This window comes from Musca autumnalis, unplaced genomic scaffold, assembly GCF_047663935.1.
Source record: "Musca autumnalis isolate F117 unplaced genomic scaffold, ASM4766393v1 scaffold_3, whole genome shotgun sequence".
Taxonomy (NCBI): Eukaryota; Metazoa; Arthropoda; class Insecta; order Diptera; family Muscidae; genus Musca; species Musca autumnalis.
In genome coordinates, this window is record NW_027411866.1 from 24,508,103 (window position 1) to 24,524,990 (window position 16,888).

The 16,888-nt window shown below is 35.0% G+C and overlaps 1 protein-coding gene and 2 long non-coding RNA genes across 3 annotated transcripts; 1 reads left to right on the top strand and 2 right to left on the bottom strand.

The window, feature by feature from the left end:
- Nucleotides 1-901: 901 nt before the first annotated feature.
- On the bottom strand, nt 902-8,177 carry LOC141396963 (uncharacterized). Its single transcript, XM_073972711.1, has 2 exons — nt 6,796-8,177; nt 902-6,581 (listed from the first exon to the last, which is right to left on the bottom strand). The coding sequence occupies exons 1-2, from the start codon at nt 7,965-7,967 to the stop codon at nt 6,341-6,343; spliced, it is 1,413 nt and encodes a 470-aa protein (XP_073828812.1). The 5' UTR covers nt 7,968-8,177; the 3' UTR covers nt 902-6,340.
- Nucleotides 8,178-12,750: 4,573 nt separating this feature from the next.
- LOC141399654 (uncharacterized) lies at nt 12,751-14,980 on the top strand. Its single transcript, XR_012411893.1, has 2 exons — nt 12,751-13,477; nt 13,752-14,980. It is a non-coding gene; the product is annotated as an uncharacterized lncRNA (long non-coding RNA).
- LOC141399655 (uncharacterized) lies at nt 12,983-16,399 on the bottom strand. The gene is made up of 2 exons (XR_012411894.1): nt 14,905-16,399; nt 12,983-14,136 (listed from the first exon to the last, which is right to left on the bottom strand). It is a non-coding gene; the product is annotated as an uncharacterized lncRNA (long non-coding RNA).
- Nucleotides 16,400-16,888: the final 489 nt, after the last annotated feature.

Consider the following 16,888-nt stretch of genomic DNA (forward strand, 5'->3'; position numbering starts at 1 on the left):
TTTTAAAGTGCATTACCTAAAAACGCAAAGAATTAAGCAAGGTTCAGCTTTAACAAGCTATACAAGAAGTTTGACCTTAAATAACGGCATTTGACCCCCAAAAATTATTTTCTTATCTCTAAAATATATCTCAGTGTTATGTTCTTACGGAGGTGGTCGATTGAATGAAAGACGATGTTTAAACATAACAATCAATTCATTTATTGAATAAAACTTTAAGTTGTTTTTTTGAGTTGAAATAAAGTATTAATTATGAAGAACAATGAACTATAACGAAATATGTACAGATGAGATGTCTATTAACTGGTGGTTGCAAAGTAACTAACTGACTGTGTACTGACAATGAGTAGAGAGAGATAATAACTTAAAACTACTGATGCATGCAACACTGCTATGATGCTGCCAGATTGTTGCATTTTATGTGGTAGTACTAGGGTTACCCTAATATCTCCCCTTTTAAGTTTGAACCGGGCTTCTGGATATTACTTCAACTGGCTGTCTTCTCTGTGTGATCCTTCTTGGTTGATAGTTGATGATGGGTGAACTTGGTGGAGTAATGAAATCTTCACTTGACTGTTGTGATGCTGTATAATCCGTAGTAGGCAATTGAATGTTGAAGTCTTGAAGTAATATATCAAGAGGTAATGCGTTGTCTGATGATGGAGGAACCTCATCTGCTAATCTTGTTCGAAGTTGATCTGCATGAGCCTTGATTAACTTTTTGCGACTTCCGACCCATATTGCTGTGTCGTAAGTGACTGTACCTGTTCTGTTGATTATTTCTCCAGGAACCCATTCTGATTTGTTGTGACGGAACTCTTTTGCATATACTAATTCTCCTGGCTTGAACGATTTAGGCTTAGTTCCGTGTTTGGCATTATACTGATTTTCCATTTTCTCGTTTCTTTCCAGAGCTGATGTTGAAGGCTTTCTAAGAGCGTCGAATATGGTTCTCATTTTGCGTCCTATAAATGCTTCTGCAGGTGATGAACCGTTTGGTGAATTTACATTTGGCATAGATCTGTATACTTCTTGAAACTTGCAAAGTATTTCCGGTATCGTTCCTTCCCCTTCCATTTTTTTGAGTGATCTTTTGAATGTGTCAACAAACCTTTCGGCTTGTCCGTTTGAGCTGGGATGAAAACGAACTGTGCGTGTATGTTGAATGGCTCTTTCCTTGCACCATTGCTCAAAATTGTTGGAACAGAACTGTGTTCCGTTGTCTGACACGAGCTGCTCCGGGTTTCCGAATTGTGAAACGTATTCGTTCATTAATTTGATTGTAGACGTAGCTGTGATTGACGATGTTTGATAAATTACTGGATACTTTGAGTATGCATCCACTATTAAGAGATAGTAAAATCCTTTAATTGGACCAGCGTAGTCGATGTGAACTCGTTCTAGCGGTCTTGTTGTTAATGGCCATGATGATAAGTCTGTCTTGACTGGATTTTTACATACTAATTGACAATTTTGACATCTTTTGACGTAGTCTTCAATATCTTTGTCTATGTTGGGCCAATAGACATAACTCCTTGCGAGCGTTTTGCATTTTTCAATTGCGAAATGTCCACGATGAAGTTGTGTTAAAATTTTCTTCCTGAATTTTTGTGGAATGATTATTCTTGAATTTAAAAGTAGACATCCGTCAACCTGTGATAATTCATCCTTATGTTTGAAATAAGGTGCTACTTGTTGGTCCACTTGATTTTGTTTTTCAGGCCATCCTTTTTCCATGTATGATAAAATTTTCTGAAAAATTTTATCAGATTTTGTTTCTTCTGCAATCATAGCATTTGTTACTGGAAATTTTGATATTGATTCATTTAAATCTTTTTGTATGTCCTGCTCAAAGTTGATTGATGCTATTATGAAATCATCTGAAGGCTTCTCATGAGATTTTATAAGCCTTGAGAGAACATCGGCATGTCCGAAGTCTTGAGTGTTCGTATACTTGATGTCAAAATCATAACCAAGTAGAATTAGCGCCCATCTTTGAAGTCTATTCGCTGTATAAACAGGTATGCCTTTTTTAGACCCAAATATGGCTAATAATGGTTTATGGTCTGTATGAAGTGTGAATTTTCGACCAAGTATCATGCGGTGAAATTTTTGTACTGCAAAAATTAAAGCGAGACCTTCCTTTTCAATTTGACTATAATTTCTCTCTGCAGGAGTCAATGACCTTGAAATATGATGAATTGCTTTCATACTTCCATTTGGAAATGTATGATATATAACAGCACCAATACCATGACTTGATGCGTCAGCTGCTATATGGACTGGTAAATTTGGATCATAGTGTGTGAGCAAGAGATCTGATGAAAGAATACTTTTGAATTTATCTAGTGCTGCCTGGCACTCGGTTGTCCATTTGAAATGAGCTTCCTTCTTTAAAAGGTCATCAAGAGGCTTTCTCAGATTTCTCATATTAGGAACATATTTTCCATAATGATTGATTGAACCTAATAAAGATCTTACCTCGGATATATTTTCAGGAACTTTGAGCTGTTGAACTGCTTTGATTTTTTCTGGATCTGGACGTATTCCTGTTTTATCAATTATTTGTCCCAAATAAATAATTGAGCTTTGAAAGAACGCACATTTTTCAAATTTTAGACGAAATCCGAATTCTTGAATACGTTGCAGTAATGTTTGTAAGGATTGCTTATGCTTTTCAATGTTTGGACTGGCAATCATAATATCATCGATATATGCCTTAACGCCATCTATACTTGTGCATAGTTTATCCATTATTCGTTGAAATGCACCTGGTGCACATTTCACTCCTGGAGGTAATCTGTTGAATTTGAACAATCCCTTGTGGGTGTTGACTGTTAACAACTCCTTACTGTCGTCATCTACTTCTGTTTGTAGGTAGGCGTCTGATAGATCCAAATGGGTAAAAACTGTGCAGTTGTGACATTCTGCAAAAATCTCTTCTGGTGTAGGCAACGGATATTGATTAGGTTCTATGGCATTGTTTAGACCTGTTGAATAGTCTCCGCAAATTCTTACTTTTCCATTGCGTTTACTTACGACTATAGGTGCTGCCCACTTTGATGTGTCCACTGGAGTTATTATACCTAAATTTTCAAGACGTTGCAGTTCGGTTTCTATTTCACTGCGTGCTGCGTATGGAACTGGTCTTTTTGGTATAAAAACTTCTTTTGCGTTTGGAAGTACCTTGATGTTTACTTTTGTTTTGGTACATAAACCCATTGAACTGTTGTCAAATACTTCTTTGAATGATGATTTTATTTTTGATATTTCATCGTTGAAATTTATTTGATGACACCATGCTGTAATTGGAATGTTCCATAGATTAAATTTCTCAATCCAATCTATGCCCATTACATTTAGTGATTCCACGTCTGAAATATAGCATTCCACTATTTCACATTTATCTCCTATTGAGACTTCTGTTGAACATTTAGCTAGAAATTTCATCTCCTCAGCATTTGCAGCATTGGCGGTCTCTGTTGTTGGGGTTGTTTCAGGTTTTCCTATGCGTTTCCAAGTTGACTCAGAAATTATGCTTATGTCGGAGGCTGTATCCACTTGTAATTTCACTTGTTTTGAATTAATACTCACTGTGACATATTTTCTTAATTCCTTGAAGTGTACTTGCTTTGTTGACAATATAGTTTTTGTATTGAATTTTGATTTATTCTTGTTGAAATTCTGATGAGTCACACTGTTCTTCTTAGAATTTTGGTCATGATTGGTTTTGCTCTGTTGAGGTTTGTTGTTGTTGTGATTTGGTTTGCTCTGCCTGTGCATGCTGTTGCAAAAACCATCTTTGTGACCAATCTGTTGACATTTGGTACACTTGTGCTTGGAGTAGGGGCAATGTTTTGCATAATGCATATCTCCACAATACCAACATGCTGTTTTTGGTATCTTTTGTTTTTGTTGAGGCTTACCAATTTTGTTGCACTGTTTTTGGCTTCCCTCAATTAGTGCTGTGTCACTTTTCAAATCCAAAATGCTTTGTGTTTCATCAACCAGCTTTTCTAAGTTGACTACTTCCTTACTTTCATTAAGATGCCTTAATAAACGGATTCTGATGTCACTGTCTTGTGATGATTTAAGACCAAGTATGAAAATTAAACACTTGAACTGGTCTGTAGTTAAGTCATCCAGTTTAAAAAGTTCACACTGAAGATTGACACGACTAGCGTATTCTTTAAAATCTTCATTTTCCATCTTTGTGATTTGGAGACACTTATAACGTAAACTTACTTGTGTTTCTGTTCGGCCAAATAGTCTTGTGAGATGCTTGATTGTGTCTGCCAATGAAAGTTCTTGAGGTTGTTTTGGTAACACGAAATTCTTGAATCGTTCATGAATGTGATTGGACATTTTTCTCCACAAAAGTCCTACTTTGTCTGCATCGTCCAGTGCACTTGCTTCCCTTTCGAAGATGTGTTTGAAACGATTGTACCACGATTCAAATAATAAACCACTGTCAGGCTCATAGTGAAAATCCGTCATGGAATTAGCTAAAGATTCCATGAGGTGGGCTTTTGCCACTGATGATTCACCTGGAATTGATGATGAAACTGTGTTTGCACCTTGTTGTCCAGCGATGATTTGTGTGAGTTTGTTGAGCAAATCCTGTTGATTCGCAAGTATTTGTAAAATATTCGCTTGTTCCGACATGTCTAGATTGTTCTAGTGTCTGTGTGTTATCAGCCGTTACAATTTTGTTAGAGACGCTGCCGTTGTATGTCTGTATGTGTGCGCTGCAAAAATGATGAAATTCCCAACGTTGTAGTGGTGTGTGTGTTGAGCTGAAAAAATTTCTGTATATGTGAGACTGCAAACTGTTGTTTGTGTGAGCGTTGATCGCTGAAGATTTCTTGAAAATTCTTGTTAGAATATTCCTGATGAACTTGCGCCTGTGCGTTTTTATGTTTTCCTTGAAAATCTTCCTGCCACAACTTTTATTGTGTGCGATCTCTTGATCTTATTACGCAGCCTTGTTGAAACTTATATTTGTTCCAAAATCCTCGTCGCCAAATTGTTAGCGAGAATGATACATCTTTGTTCCAAAATCCTCGTCGCCAAATTGTTATGTTCTTACGGAGGTGGTCGATTGAATGAAAGACGATGTTTAAACATAACAATCAATTCATTTATTGAATAAAACTTTAAGTTGTTTTTTGAGTTGAAATAAAGTATTAATTATGAAGAACAATGAACTATAACGAAATATGTACAGATGAGATGTCTATTAACTGGTGGTTGCAAAGTAACTAACTGACTGTGTACTGACAATGAGTAGAGAGAGATAATAACTTAAAACTACTGATGCATGCAACACTGCTATGATGCTGCCAGATTGTTGCATTTTATGTGGTAGTACTAGGGTTACCCTAATACTCAGACACCCAGAGGCATTCGCCAAAACAACAAAATGTATAAATTTTGCTGTTAATTCCAAAAAGAGCACGGTAATACCCACATTTCCTTGGGGTGTATGTAAACTTTTGTCCCCATCATTTTTAGGTTTTTGTAAAATTTACCGTTATTTGTATTATGGAATATACTTTTGTTCTATTAAATATTGTTTATTAGTGAGAAGAAATAAGACTGCATATTTGGAATTTCATAAAAATCACTACTAACCCTAATGCCCGAGATTTAGGGGGTGTATGTAAACTTTTGTCCCTGACTGTATATCTCCTAAATATATATTTTACATAATCACAGTGGTGTAGGGTATCATATAGTCGGACCCGCCCGACTATGATCCTTTCCTTACTGGTTCAGCGAAAAACTATTGATACGTAAGTAGTTACTCTGATGATATGAAGAGTGACATAGCGGCATTTTTTGGCGGAAGGTTAGACAAAAATGTGCCATTTTTCGTGAGGGTTTTTTTTTATTATAAAGTGAGATTTTTAGAATATTGGGTTAATTAATACCCCTTTGTTGAACAGATGCGAAATTATATATACTTTGTAATTTATTTTTTAATATTATAGCAACAAAGCAGATTCAGATTTTGCCATTTAGTTACACAAAGAACTATTATGAGATCAAATTAACCTAATAGAAAAATAAATAAAAATTAAATATGTATCTAAATATAATGGGGCTTAGTTATTCTGAACAATAATTCCCCTTGAGATTTGTCTTTCGCCGTTTCAAGTTAAAGGAGAAAACTCACAAGGAATTTACGTTCCGAATAATCAACAATATAAAGGGAATACCAATCAAGGCGCCTGCCTATATAAGGTCGGTAGAGGGGAGGTGAATATTTTTGTACGTCGCGTCGTTAGTTAGGTATGTGTGTGAAGTATTCATTTTGTAAATCATTTATTGACTCCTCTCAGTTGATATTATTAATTTTTATTTTATCATGTTGAATTTTATGTGCCCGCCATTCTTTGTGATATTTAAATGATTCTGGGCATTTATCACAGAGATATGTTTTTTCGCCCAAATGGGTGCGCAAATGTTTGATCAAATCTCCCTTAAATGCACAGGGTTTATTACAAAAGGTACATGCATATTTCTTCTCGCCAGTGTGTACAACTTGATGACGTTCTAAGATGTGTTTGGTGTCAAATCTAAAAAAGAAGAAAATATGTGATAAATATTTGTAATTTGTTTAAATAAAAAGCTTCTGTGAAATTGGGAATAAATTAAGTTTAGAGGCACCATTTGGATTGCTATGAAGTGGTAGGTATTGTTGTCCTGTTTAAGATTATCCACATATTATGTGGAGCAATCGATGTCCCTAAACTTAACTCTTGCTCCTTTATTTCCATAATCTTTACTTACCTTCTGTCACAAGTTGTACACCGGAAATGCTTATCATTGTCATCTTTTTCATGAATTCTCCTATGTTTCTTATAAATGCTGTTGTTTTTAAAGGACTTGCCACACACTGGACAGGTAAAATCTTGCACATCGTGCTTTGCTGCTTTGTGTTGCGCCAGATGACTTTCCGAACGAAAAACATTGTCACACATTTCACATTTAATGGGTGGCACATCAGGATGGCTATGTTTCATGTGCATCGCCAGTGCTGGAAGTGATCCAATATAACATTGGCAGATATTACATGATAGCAATTGTTCATATTCATGTTTGTATTTAATATGAAGGCTTAATCCCTTCTTGGTAACAAATCGATGTTGACATATCTGGCAAACATGTTTATTCTCTTCATTATGAACACGCAGATGCAATTTCAATAAGTAATTTACTTTAAATACCTTCTGGCAGTGGGGGCATTCGTTTTTATTTAAAATTTTGTCAGATTTGTCTCTTTTCTCATCTTGCTCTTCATCATCGCTAGTCTCGAAATTCATTGCATCATCGAGATTTGAAATCTCAGTAAATTCTTCTTCTTCCTCATGTTGTACTCCACTTCCATAGGAAGTGTCTTCATCGGATTCCAATTTTATTGGACCAATTTCAACGAAATCCATTTGCTCTCCACCACATTCCCGCTTACATTCATTTGTAGTATCTTCTGAAACTTGTTCTTGCTCTCCATCATTGCCAATCGCTTTTTTAGTTGCTTTGACATCATTAATAATGTCATGGCTTACTTCCGATTTTACTGGACCCATTTCAATGCTATCCATTTGCTCTTTATCATATTCACTTGGAACATCTCCTGAAACTTCTACCTTTATCTTTTGATACAGCATTTGTGCCATCTTTACATCTTCCCTCCACAGACTGTGTAATTTTTCATTGTTTTCCAAACACATTTTATGAAAATCATAGGCTGTTGTTAACTTTTCCAAACAATCTTTACAAATAGCCATATCAAGGGATGATGATTTCGCATCGTCCACAATTGAAATACAAGTCGGAATTATTTGGCGTAGCATCAACTCAATCGATGGATAGTTGTCTTCTGTTGTATCCATTAACTTACACATTGCGGAAGATTTTTGTAGACATGTAAGACACATGCGTCCCAAATGAAGTCCAGACATGGCTAACGGAGGTCTTGTGGTCTTGTCTCTTATTTACGACTTGTTACAACAATTTTACGAATTCTTCTAGTTAAAATGTTTATTTTCCAAAAAGAAAACAGGAAAATAATTCACAATAAACTACTATTGACATCACAATAGTTGTTTTTATGGTATATACAAGGTCGCATAAGAAGAAGGTGGCTTAATAGTACGTTTACATTTTCGAAATGGAGTGGATTTCAACTGTAAATTCCTATGCGTATACGTCAAATGAAAACTCATATGAAATTCATTGACGCCTAAGCAATAGAATTGACAGTTGAAATCGAGTGGATTTCGTAAATGGAAACCATGGCGGAATAAGTAAGTGTTACATCAATAACAAGAATTGTGCCATTAACCATACAAAATGTCAAAATTAATGTTAATTGCTTGTTTACCTTTTGTATGTGTTTTATTCATAATAATAAATTTTGACAACTAGTGTGGCAATCAGCTGTTTTACGTCCCAGCAAAATAAATTGGAAGTAGTGCAATGTAGACTAGTTCTTTCACGGCTTGTTTTTATGCGGTTCAAACGGAGTCGTGAAAAAGGCACTCCATTCCTCACATTTTAACCGCATTTGGATGTAATCCAAAGAATCACATCCATTTGTCACATCTTAACCACATCCGGAGGCAGTTCAGCGGAGTCGTGAAAAAGGCACTCCAATTCCTCACAATTCATCAGCATCCGGATGCAGTAGTGAAAAAGGCACTCCGTTCACTACATTTTATTAGCAGTTGTTAGAGATCCCTACATGTACATAAGTCAGTTTGTACATCTCTACAGGCAGCGGAATACATTTACAAAAAGAGATAATCGTGTTAACATTTCCAAACATTTGTTAATACAAACTAAATAATATTTAATTTGTGAACATTTTTCCGGTAACTCACGAGAAGAAAATTTCCCAATGGAGTGTTGTTGGAGTACATGTCGAAATCTTAAAGGGCTGTTTACACCATCTATCAATGTCATATGAGCTGCCATTTCTTTCACCCATTCGACATTCTCTATGTTTGTCAAAATTGACGTCATACATACAACTTTCAATTTGTGCGTTCATACCTGCAAGTGTTATTTTCGTATGACATAACCTAAAAATATAAAAACAGCTGTTTTTGTCATTATTTACATTTATTGTTGAGTTGCAATTTAATTTTGGTTGAGGGAAACTGAATTGGTAGAATTGGTGTTTGGAGTTATAGATGCATTCATGTTTTTGCCACCAAACAATCATTTCAAAGACTGCTTCTTTCGACCAATCGATACTTTACTGAATATTTAAATATACATACCTTTCCATTTTCGTTTTTAAAAGATTTTGTTTTTCATTTTTTTTTTTTTTTGAGAATGTCAGAAAACAGCTGATAAATTTATGTTTACATACGAGAATGCCGTATCAAATAGAGCGCTCCCTAAATGAAAAATTTACATATGAGTTGCCAAATCATTTTGATAGATGAAAATTTTCATAGTGGTTACACTATAGCCCTGTTCCTTTACGTTCAAGAATCTTCAAGTTTTACAACTTTTTACTCGAAAAGCGTTCCTTTACTTCAGACACAATACAATTCATATGGGAGCAGTTTTCAACTTTTACTACTTTTGCCGGTTTTACCACTTTCAGAAGTAAAGGAACAGACCATATGTGTACAACATTCGCAGGTAGAAAATTTGGCATCTCATACGACATTGATAGATGGTGTAAACAACCCTTAACTGGTGATGGGAAGACAGTATCAAACCCATTTAGCAGATGAAGCAAAAGCACTTAAGCTTGGATTAAATGAAGAGCGGAGGAAACACACATGTTTGCCATTGAATTCAATAGAGAATTTTCATAATTTGTGTTAATTTAATAAAGTTATTAATATTTTTGTTTTACACAAATAATAAATGCATTTTATTTTGTTATTCAAAACACGTGCTCTGGACTGCCTCCTATTCTACCCCAAAGGGTCAGTTAAAATGCAATGCCAAAGGGTCAGTTAAAATGCAGTGCCAAAGGTTCAGTTAAAATGCAATGCGAAAGGGTCAGTTAAAATGCGGTGCAATGGAGTGCCTCTTTCCGGTGTCACTTCCTTTTAAAAATCATGAGTGAAAATGGATAATTTGATGCACTTCCAAATCACTTGTACATATCATTTAACTGCCTCTTTGGAGGCAAACTTTTCGCTGGGGTGTAGCACCTGTATGGTGGAATAAGAAGGTGTTACACATGGCACAATAAGAAGGTATAGCGCCAAAAACAGCTGATTTTCAGACTAGTTGTCAAAATGTATTATTGTGAATAAACTCTCATACAAAATGTAAACAAGCAATTCACAGTAGAGTTGGGCAATCTCGTTCATTGAGCTGATCGATCTTTTTCATTCCGTTCACCAAAAAGATCCGGGTCGTTTACTTCGTTCCATGATGAAATTATAAGGTGGCGTAAAACGGCCAGCTGATTGGTTTCAATCTATCAAATATTTTGTTATTGTGAATAAATTGTATGAAAACGTAAACAAACATTTTGACATATTGAAGAATTTTCCGCCAAAAATGAGTTGTTGTTGTGGTACTTACGTGACCTGTTAAATAGATCTTGACTTCGTTCGTTGGCTCTTTTTCGTTCAACAATACATTTGACTGTATTATTTTCTATTGAACTCGTTCGTTCTCTGCTGCATACGACTCCGTCGTTCTTTTCACCGAATCGTTCTTTTGTGTTACTTCAAGTAACTTGCTTGTTTGTGTGCTAATGGGGTGGTTTTGTTTCTGAACGTAGTGGTGATGGTTTTGATATGAAAGAACCAGATGAACGAATGATGCAAAAGAAATATGACCGAGATGTGCTACTGAATGAGGTGAGTTACTGAGCGAGAGTAGCTCTCTGAATCATTGTTTTGTGTTTAAGCTGAAAACAGATACAACGTTTGATTAAAGTTTTGCGTTGGGCGTCGAGAAAAAAACAACAACAGGGCGACGACGACACCAAAGTCCAGCGTTTATCTGTTTGTCGGCATATATTTCAAATTAATTTGAATTTTTCGGCATCATGCCCAACAGTGTAAAAACGGCCGAAACGACACAAAACTTTACTCAAACGTTGTATGTGGTTTCAGCTTTAGAGTTTGACTGCAAAACCGTAACTTTGTAAGCAGCCGGGGATGACTTCCCATCGGGGATCTAAATGAACGATATGTATAAAAGAATGAGCTGGATACGGATCCGTTCGTTCTTTTCACGGAATCGTTCCTTTGAGCCGGTTCGTTCATGAACGATGCAACTCTAATTCACAGCACTGCATTCATGGTAGAATAAAGTAAAGGTAGGCCACAGCTAACAGCTGATTACAATTTTTTTCTTTTTATGGCCTAATCTGTCAAAAGCATGGTTGACATTTCGTACTGTTTTTGACATTATGCAATCATAAAGGTAGATGTATCGCTGAATTGTTCCAACAAAAAACTTCTGCTGTAACACTATATCTTAAAATTGAAAACAAAGACAACAAATATGTATTCGCGCGGCAAAATAAAATTGCTGATTTTTTAGCAAAACTTACGAATGAACAATTTATCAAATGTTGATATTAATTTAAATTTGTTCCAAAAGTATGGGAATGTAAAAATTACAATTTTTGTAAAAATTCTGCTGACATTTACCTGCAAATCGGATACCAGCAATCACGATGTCAGATTAGCCAAACTTGTCAAGTAGATAAGTGAATGACATTTTTTCACTGTCATAAGTTTGGGATGAACTTTTGCTATTTTTGGAACACTTTTCCAGCAAGAATATTCTGGAGCCTAGAAAGAAATGTTTTTACACTATATGGCACTTTTAACATATAAAAAGTGAAGCTTTAAGTCCCATATGTTTTTGATAGCTATGCAGGTACATCTACCATTATTATTGTACCATGCCATTTGACGTTTTAAGCCATGGCTGCAGGGTGACATTTCTCAGTGATTTTCATACCTGGCCTACCTCTACTTTATTGTACCATGACTGCATTATTGTGATCAAATTTGAAGTTTGGTATGATTTGATGTAACACCTTCTTATTCCACCATGGTGTTACATCATATAATAAGGTGTTAAATCGATAACAATAATCGGGCAATTTACCACACCAAACGTCAAAATATCGCATTACTGTGAATTGCTTGTTTACCTTTTGTATGTAATTTTATTCACAATAATGCATTTTGACAACTAATGTGATAATCAGCTGTTTTTGCCGTTGTATCCGTATTATTGTGCCATGCGCTACACCTTATTATGCTAAGTTTACATTTACGAAATCCACTCGATTTCATCTGTCAATTCCATAGCTCAAACGTCAAATGAAATCTCAACTGAAATCCATTGGAATTCATTTGACGTTTAACCTATGGATTTGACAGATGAAATCGAGTGGATTTCGTAAATGTAAACATAGCATTATTCCACCATGAGCACCTGTTTTATTATGTGTTATAATCCGCCTTATGCGGAAGATGTTGGAAAATCCCAACGAAACGTCGGGTAGAAAAATGAAATAAATAGTCTTTATTTTCATTGATTAACGAAGACCTTATAGCCCGATAAGACGAAGTCTTAAAACATAATAAATAAAATTATTTCGTTTTTTTCATTAGACACTTTTTTAACAAAAGGTACTGTTATAATCCGCCTTATGCGGCACTGTGGTGGGGTATCCAGCTAGTTCAGGGGAGCTGTACTCAAGGCGATCCCAACCCTGGCACCATCAGCCCAAGGGGATAAACAATAATTGAATTTGAACATAAAAAAACAAGAACATAAACAACAAGTACAACCCTACATATACCAGTGACAAAGGTGCTTGATGGAAAATTGCACCCACACATAGCCCGCCCAACCTTGACCCTTTAGTCCGTTTCATCAGTCATTATTAAAAGGGCCCCGTACTCCACACACACTTACCTAGCAATTTACATCGTATTACCCCCCTTTATAACACAAAACTAACACATGATTTTTCTTGACAATCAAGCATAAAAATATATTGATGGCTTACCCCCCGTTTACACATGCAAGTGGCAGTTCGAAAAACACAAATACACTCACACATATTCATTGCCACACCAACTAACAACCTCACTGCCGACAAAATTTTCTTGTCAGTAATCAATGTAAGTGCTTTGAAAGTAACTTCAATTTTTTTCCGAACGTCTACACATGCAAGTGTCAGTTCGAAAAAATTGAAGTTTCGACTATAATATGTATACACAACTGTCTGTAAGTTACTTGCATGTGTAATCATTGGGTTAGTCATTTTTCTTTTTCTTAACCTACTAACAAAAATTCATAATCACAAAAAAAAAAAAGAAATGAATTATTAATACCGAAATTAGAGACAAAATGGCGAGTCACTGACTCAGATTACCTCTCTTTTCCAATTACAATGCCAATTCGGCCACACACAATAAAATTCTAACAAATTCCCTACCTAAAAGAGCTCTCTTAAGCGGTGAGTAGACTGTTCATTGGTAGTCTTAGTATTTTTTTTTGTTTAAATCCTTTTATGATAATTTTGCTGAGAAGTAATCCTACACTCGATTAATATTAAATGGCGGCATTAATAACCCTCACATAAAGAAAAAATTAACATTAAAATATTGAGTGTCCATACTCAACTTATTTTAAAATATATCTAGTTTACGATAAAAATCAAATTAATTAGAATCAAGATATTTTTTTATATTAAGAATTAATTCAAAGTTTTCTCATTACTTTCATTTCAGGTATTTTTTTTCTTTTTGGATAATTGGCGCTCATGCGCGAAATGGCCGTCAATTAAATAAATTCGTTCTTCGTAAGCAGTGTAAACGGGGGATTTCACTATGTAATTTACCTGGCATCAAAGGCTTACATCAATCTTTTACTCAATTCAGCAAAGAAAGGGTTTTCTTGGCAAGCACCAGAAACGCACGGTTTACATCAATTCTTCAATGATCCAGGCAATCATATGTGTGGTTCACAGCAAAACCCAAAAATAAGGTTATTTCTGCTTCCCCGATGTATTTTTATGGATAATTTTCAAATGGATGAATAAAATGTTGCTGCCCTCCTCCCTTTTGGATCGTCGAGGAGGACAGTTGATGTCTTCTTTTAAATTGTTGGTGCAATCTTAAATAAAGAATAAAATAAACACAACACCAATCACTACTTGTTACCATGGTAGAACAAATACAAGGTAAAGTTAATACTACAACAAATACAACTCGAACAACAACCACAAAGGAATTTGTTTTTGTTTGTAAACCTTAGTGTCAACGTAAATGTAAACAAAACAAGGAAATGTCTATAAATTATTGGAATTTAAAAAACTAATAATTTTTCACATTTGATTGAATATTTTGGAAAACATGAATGAAAACTCATTAGATTTTCAATTTGAATGTTTCCATATCATTCCACTAAATGCATAATTTCTCGCAGAAAGTAGAATACTTGCAAACATGTTTCGGGTCGCTGGTAATTCATTGAAAAAAGAGAAGATGTTTCAATCATTTGCTTTTGAAAACAAAAAAACACATGTTTATTAGGGCTTTATTCTTTTCAAGTTTAAGAAAATAGCACACATATTAACAAATATTGTACCGCCTCTATAAGCGGTGTTTTAGTGTGCGGCATGTCGTTCGGACCTGGAGGAGGTTACATGTCAATGATATGAAGCCGTCTTTATGGGAAATAGTTTTTTTTTCTGATGAATAAATTTGTTCTTCAAAAATATATATCCCTAATATACATCGAACATAGAAATAAATACATAAAATGTCGAATGGAATTTGACACTAACACTACAACCCAGTTCAGTCAGCTGGGTATTGCTGCTACCTTTTCTTGTTCTACCATGACTTGTTACTAAATACAAGCACCAAAATTAAAACTTACGTAGTTGGTAATCTGCCCACAACATTAAAAAAAAGACACAATTTTAAATAAAATATTTGAATAGTTTTTTGAAAAATAATTTATAATTATTTGTTTTATTTTTTGTTTTCTGGGTGAACGTTGAGGTTTAATATCCCAACTTAGGGGTTAGACACGGCACTTGATTCTGACGCGCTTTTTAGGTTCTAGGCCCTTTTATATCCTGGGAAATGACGCTAAAATGTTCCCCTACTTTCCAATAATTTTCTTTTATTTTCCTTCAGTTTATTTATTTTCTTTTACACCCAGGTACTACTAAACCTGTCATAACTTCAGGGTTGTATCTCGTCATCTGTTATCATTCTCCATTACCCTACTCAAACACAGCCCTGTAATTGGCACCACTTTTTATTCACCAGCATCTACTTGCCGTTTCCGCGCCTCATTTTTAAAACGGTGTCTTGTTCGGTCGGTTGTGCGAAGAAATGTTGTCGGGTTTTTCGTTTCTTTTTTTTATTAAAAAAAAATTGCAAAGACCACGCAACATATGCCATGATGTAAACGTACTATAAAACGTCCAACTGATAGATTTAACCGTATGAAAGCGTAAACAAGCATTTTACTATGTTTACATTTACGAAATCCACTCGAATTCAACTGTCAATTCCATTGCTCAAACGTCAAATGAAATCCAATCGATTTCAGATGAGTTTTCATTCGACGTATACACAAAGGAATTGACAGATGAAATCGAGTGGATTTCGTAGATGAAAACATAGTCTTTGACAGCTTGTACTCCAATTGTTAATTGATTTCCATTTCATACCAGTTTCATTCACAATAGATGAGCTTACTCTTATGAATTTTGTCTACAAGAGGGGAAAATCATCACCAGCAGAGCTAGTCCGGAATCGAAAACAAAATACCAAGGACTATAGAAGGTCGGCCATTCAGAATTCTGTTAACAACTTTTGACAATAAACCTAATAAATGTTATATTTGGTCTGTTCCAGTACTGCAAGAATCTACTAATTTTTACTATTTTTTCCGATAACATAAAGGAAAAAATGTTATCGTAGTAAAAAAAAGTAGCTTCTTGCAGGTTCTGGAACACAGCAATTAATGGGGGTTATCATGAATGAAATTTCCCCCGTGAGTTTTGTTTTTCCGCCGTTGCAACTTAAGGCAGAAAGTGAAAAAATTCACGGGGAATTGCCGTTCATGATAACCCCCATTGTGACTTGAGTTTCTTTGTATTTTAAATCACTATAATGTTTTTGACAGCAAACATAAAAAAATCAGGTGGGTTTATGCTTGGTTTACATTTATGAAATCCACACGATTTCAACTGTAAATTCCTTTGCGTATACGTCAAATGAAAACTCATCCGAAATCCATTGGATTTCATTTGACATTTAAGCAATGAAATTGACAGTTGAAATCGAGTGGATTTCGTAAATGTAAACCAAGCATACAAGAGCTACTGAGAGGTTATTCTATACAGACAAGAACTTTGGAAAGAAAGGTGTTCTATCTGTAAAAAACCTTTTAAATCCTTCTTTCTTCAATCTATAAAATACATCATAAAGGGAAGGGAATTTTTGTAGATATGAGACCACTTTGAGAGGTAGTCTATAAACAAAAGGAGTCTCCAAAGGGGCTTATTCGGATAGAAAACCTCTTCAAATGATTTTTGATAGCTTGAAAATCCTTTCGAAGGAAGTTCTATAGAGAAAAGACTATGTAGAAGGAAGACTATATCGAGAGGTCTTCTGTATTGAGAATATTTCTTCAAGAGATCTTAAATAGCTAGGTGAAACCTTTAGAATCTATAATGGTGTACTGAAATCGTAGAAAAAGTGCGAGATCTATTATAAATAGAATTCCTCTTTGAGAGGAAATTAATTAATTAAATTTTTTAATTATTTCTTTAAAAGTTTTAATATAGATTGAAACCACCTGCAAGAGCTCACTCATACCTAAGATTACCCTTCAAGATATTCTT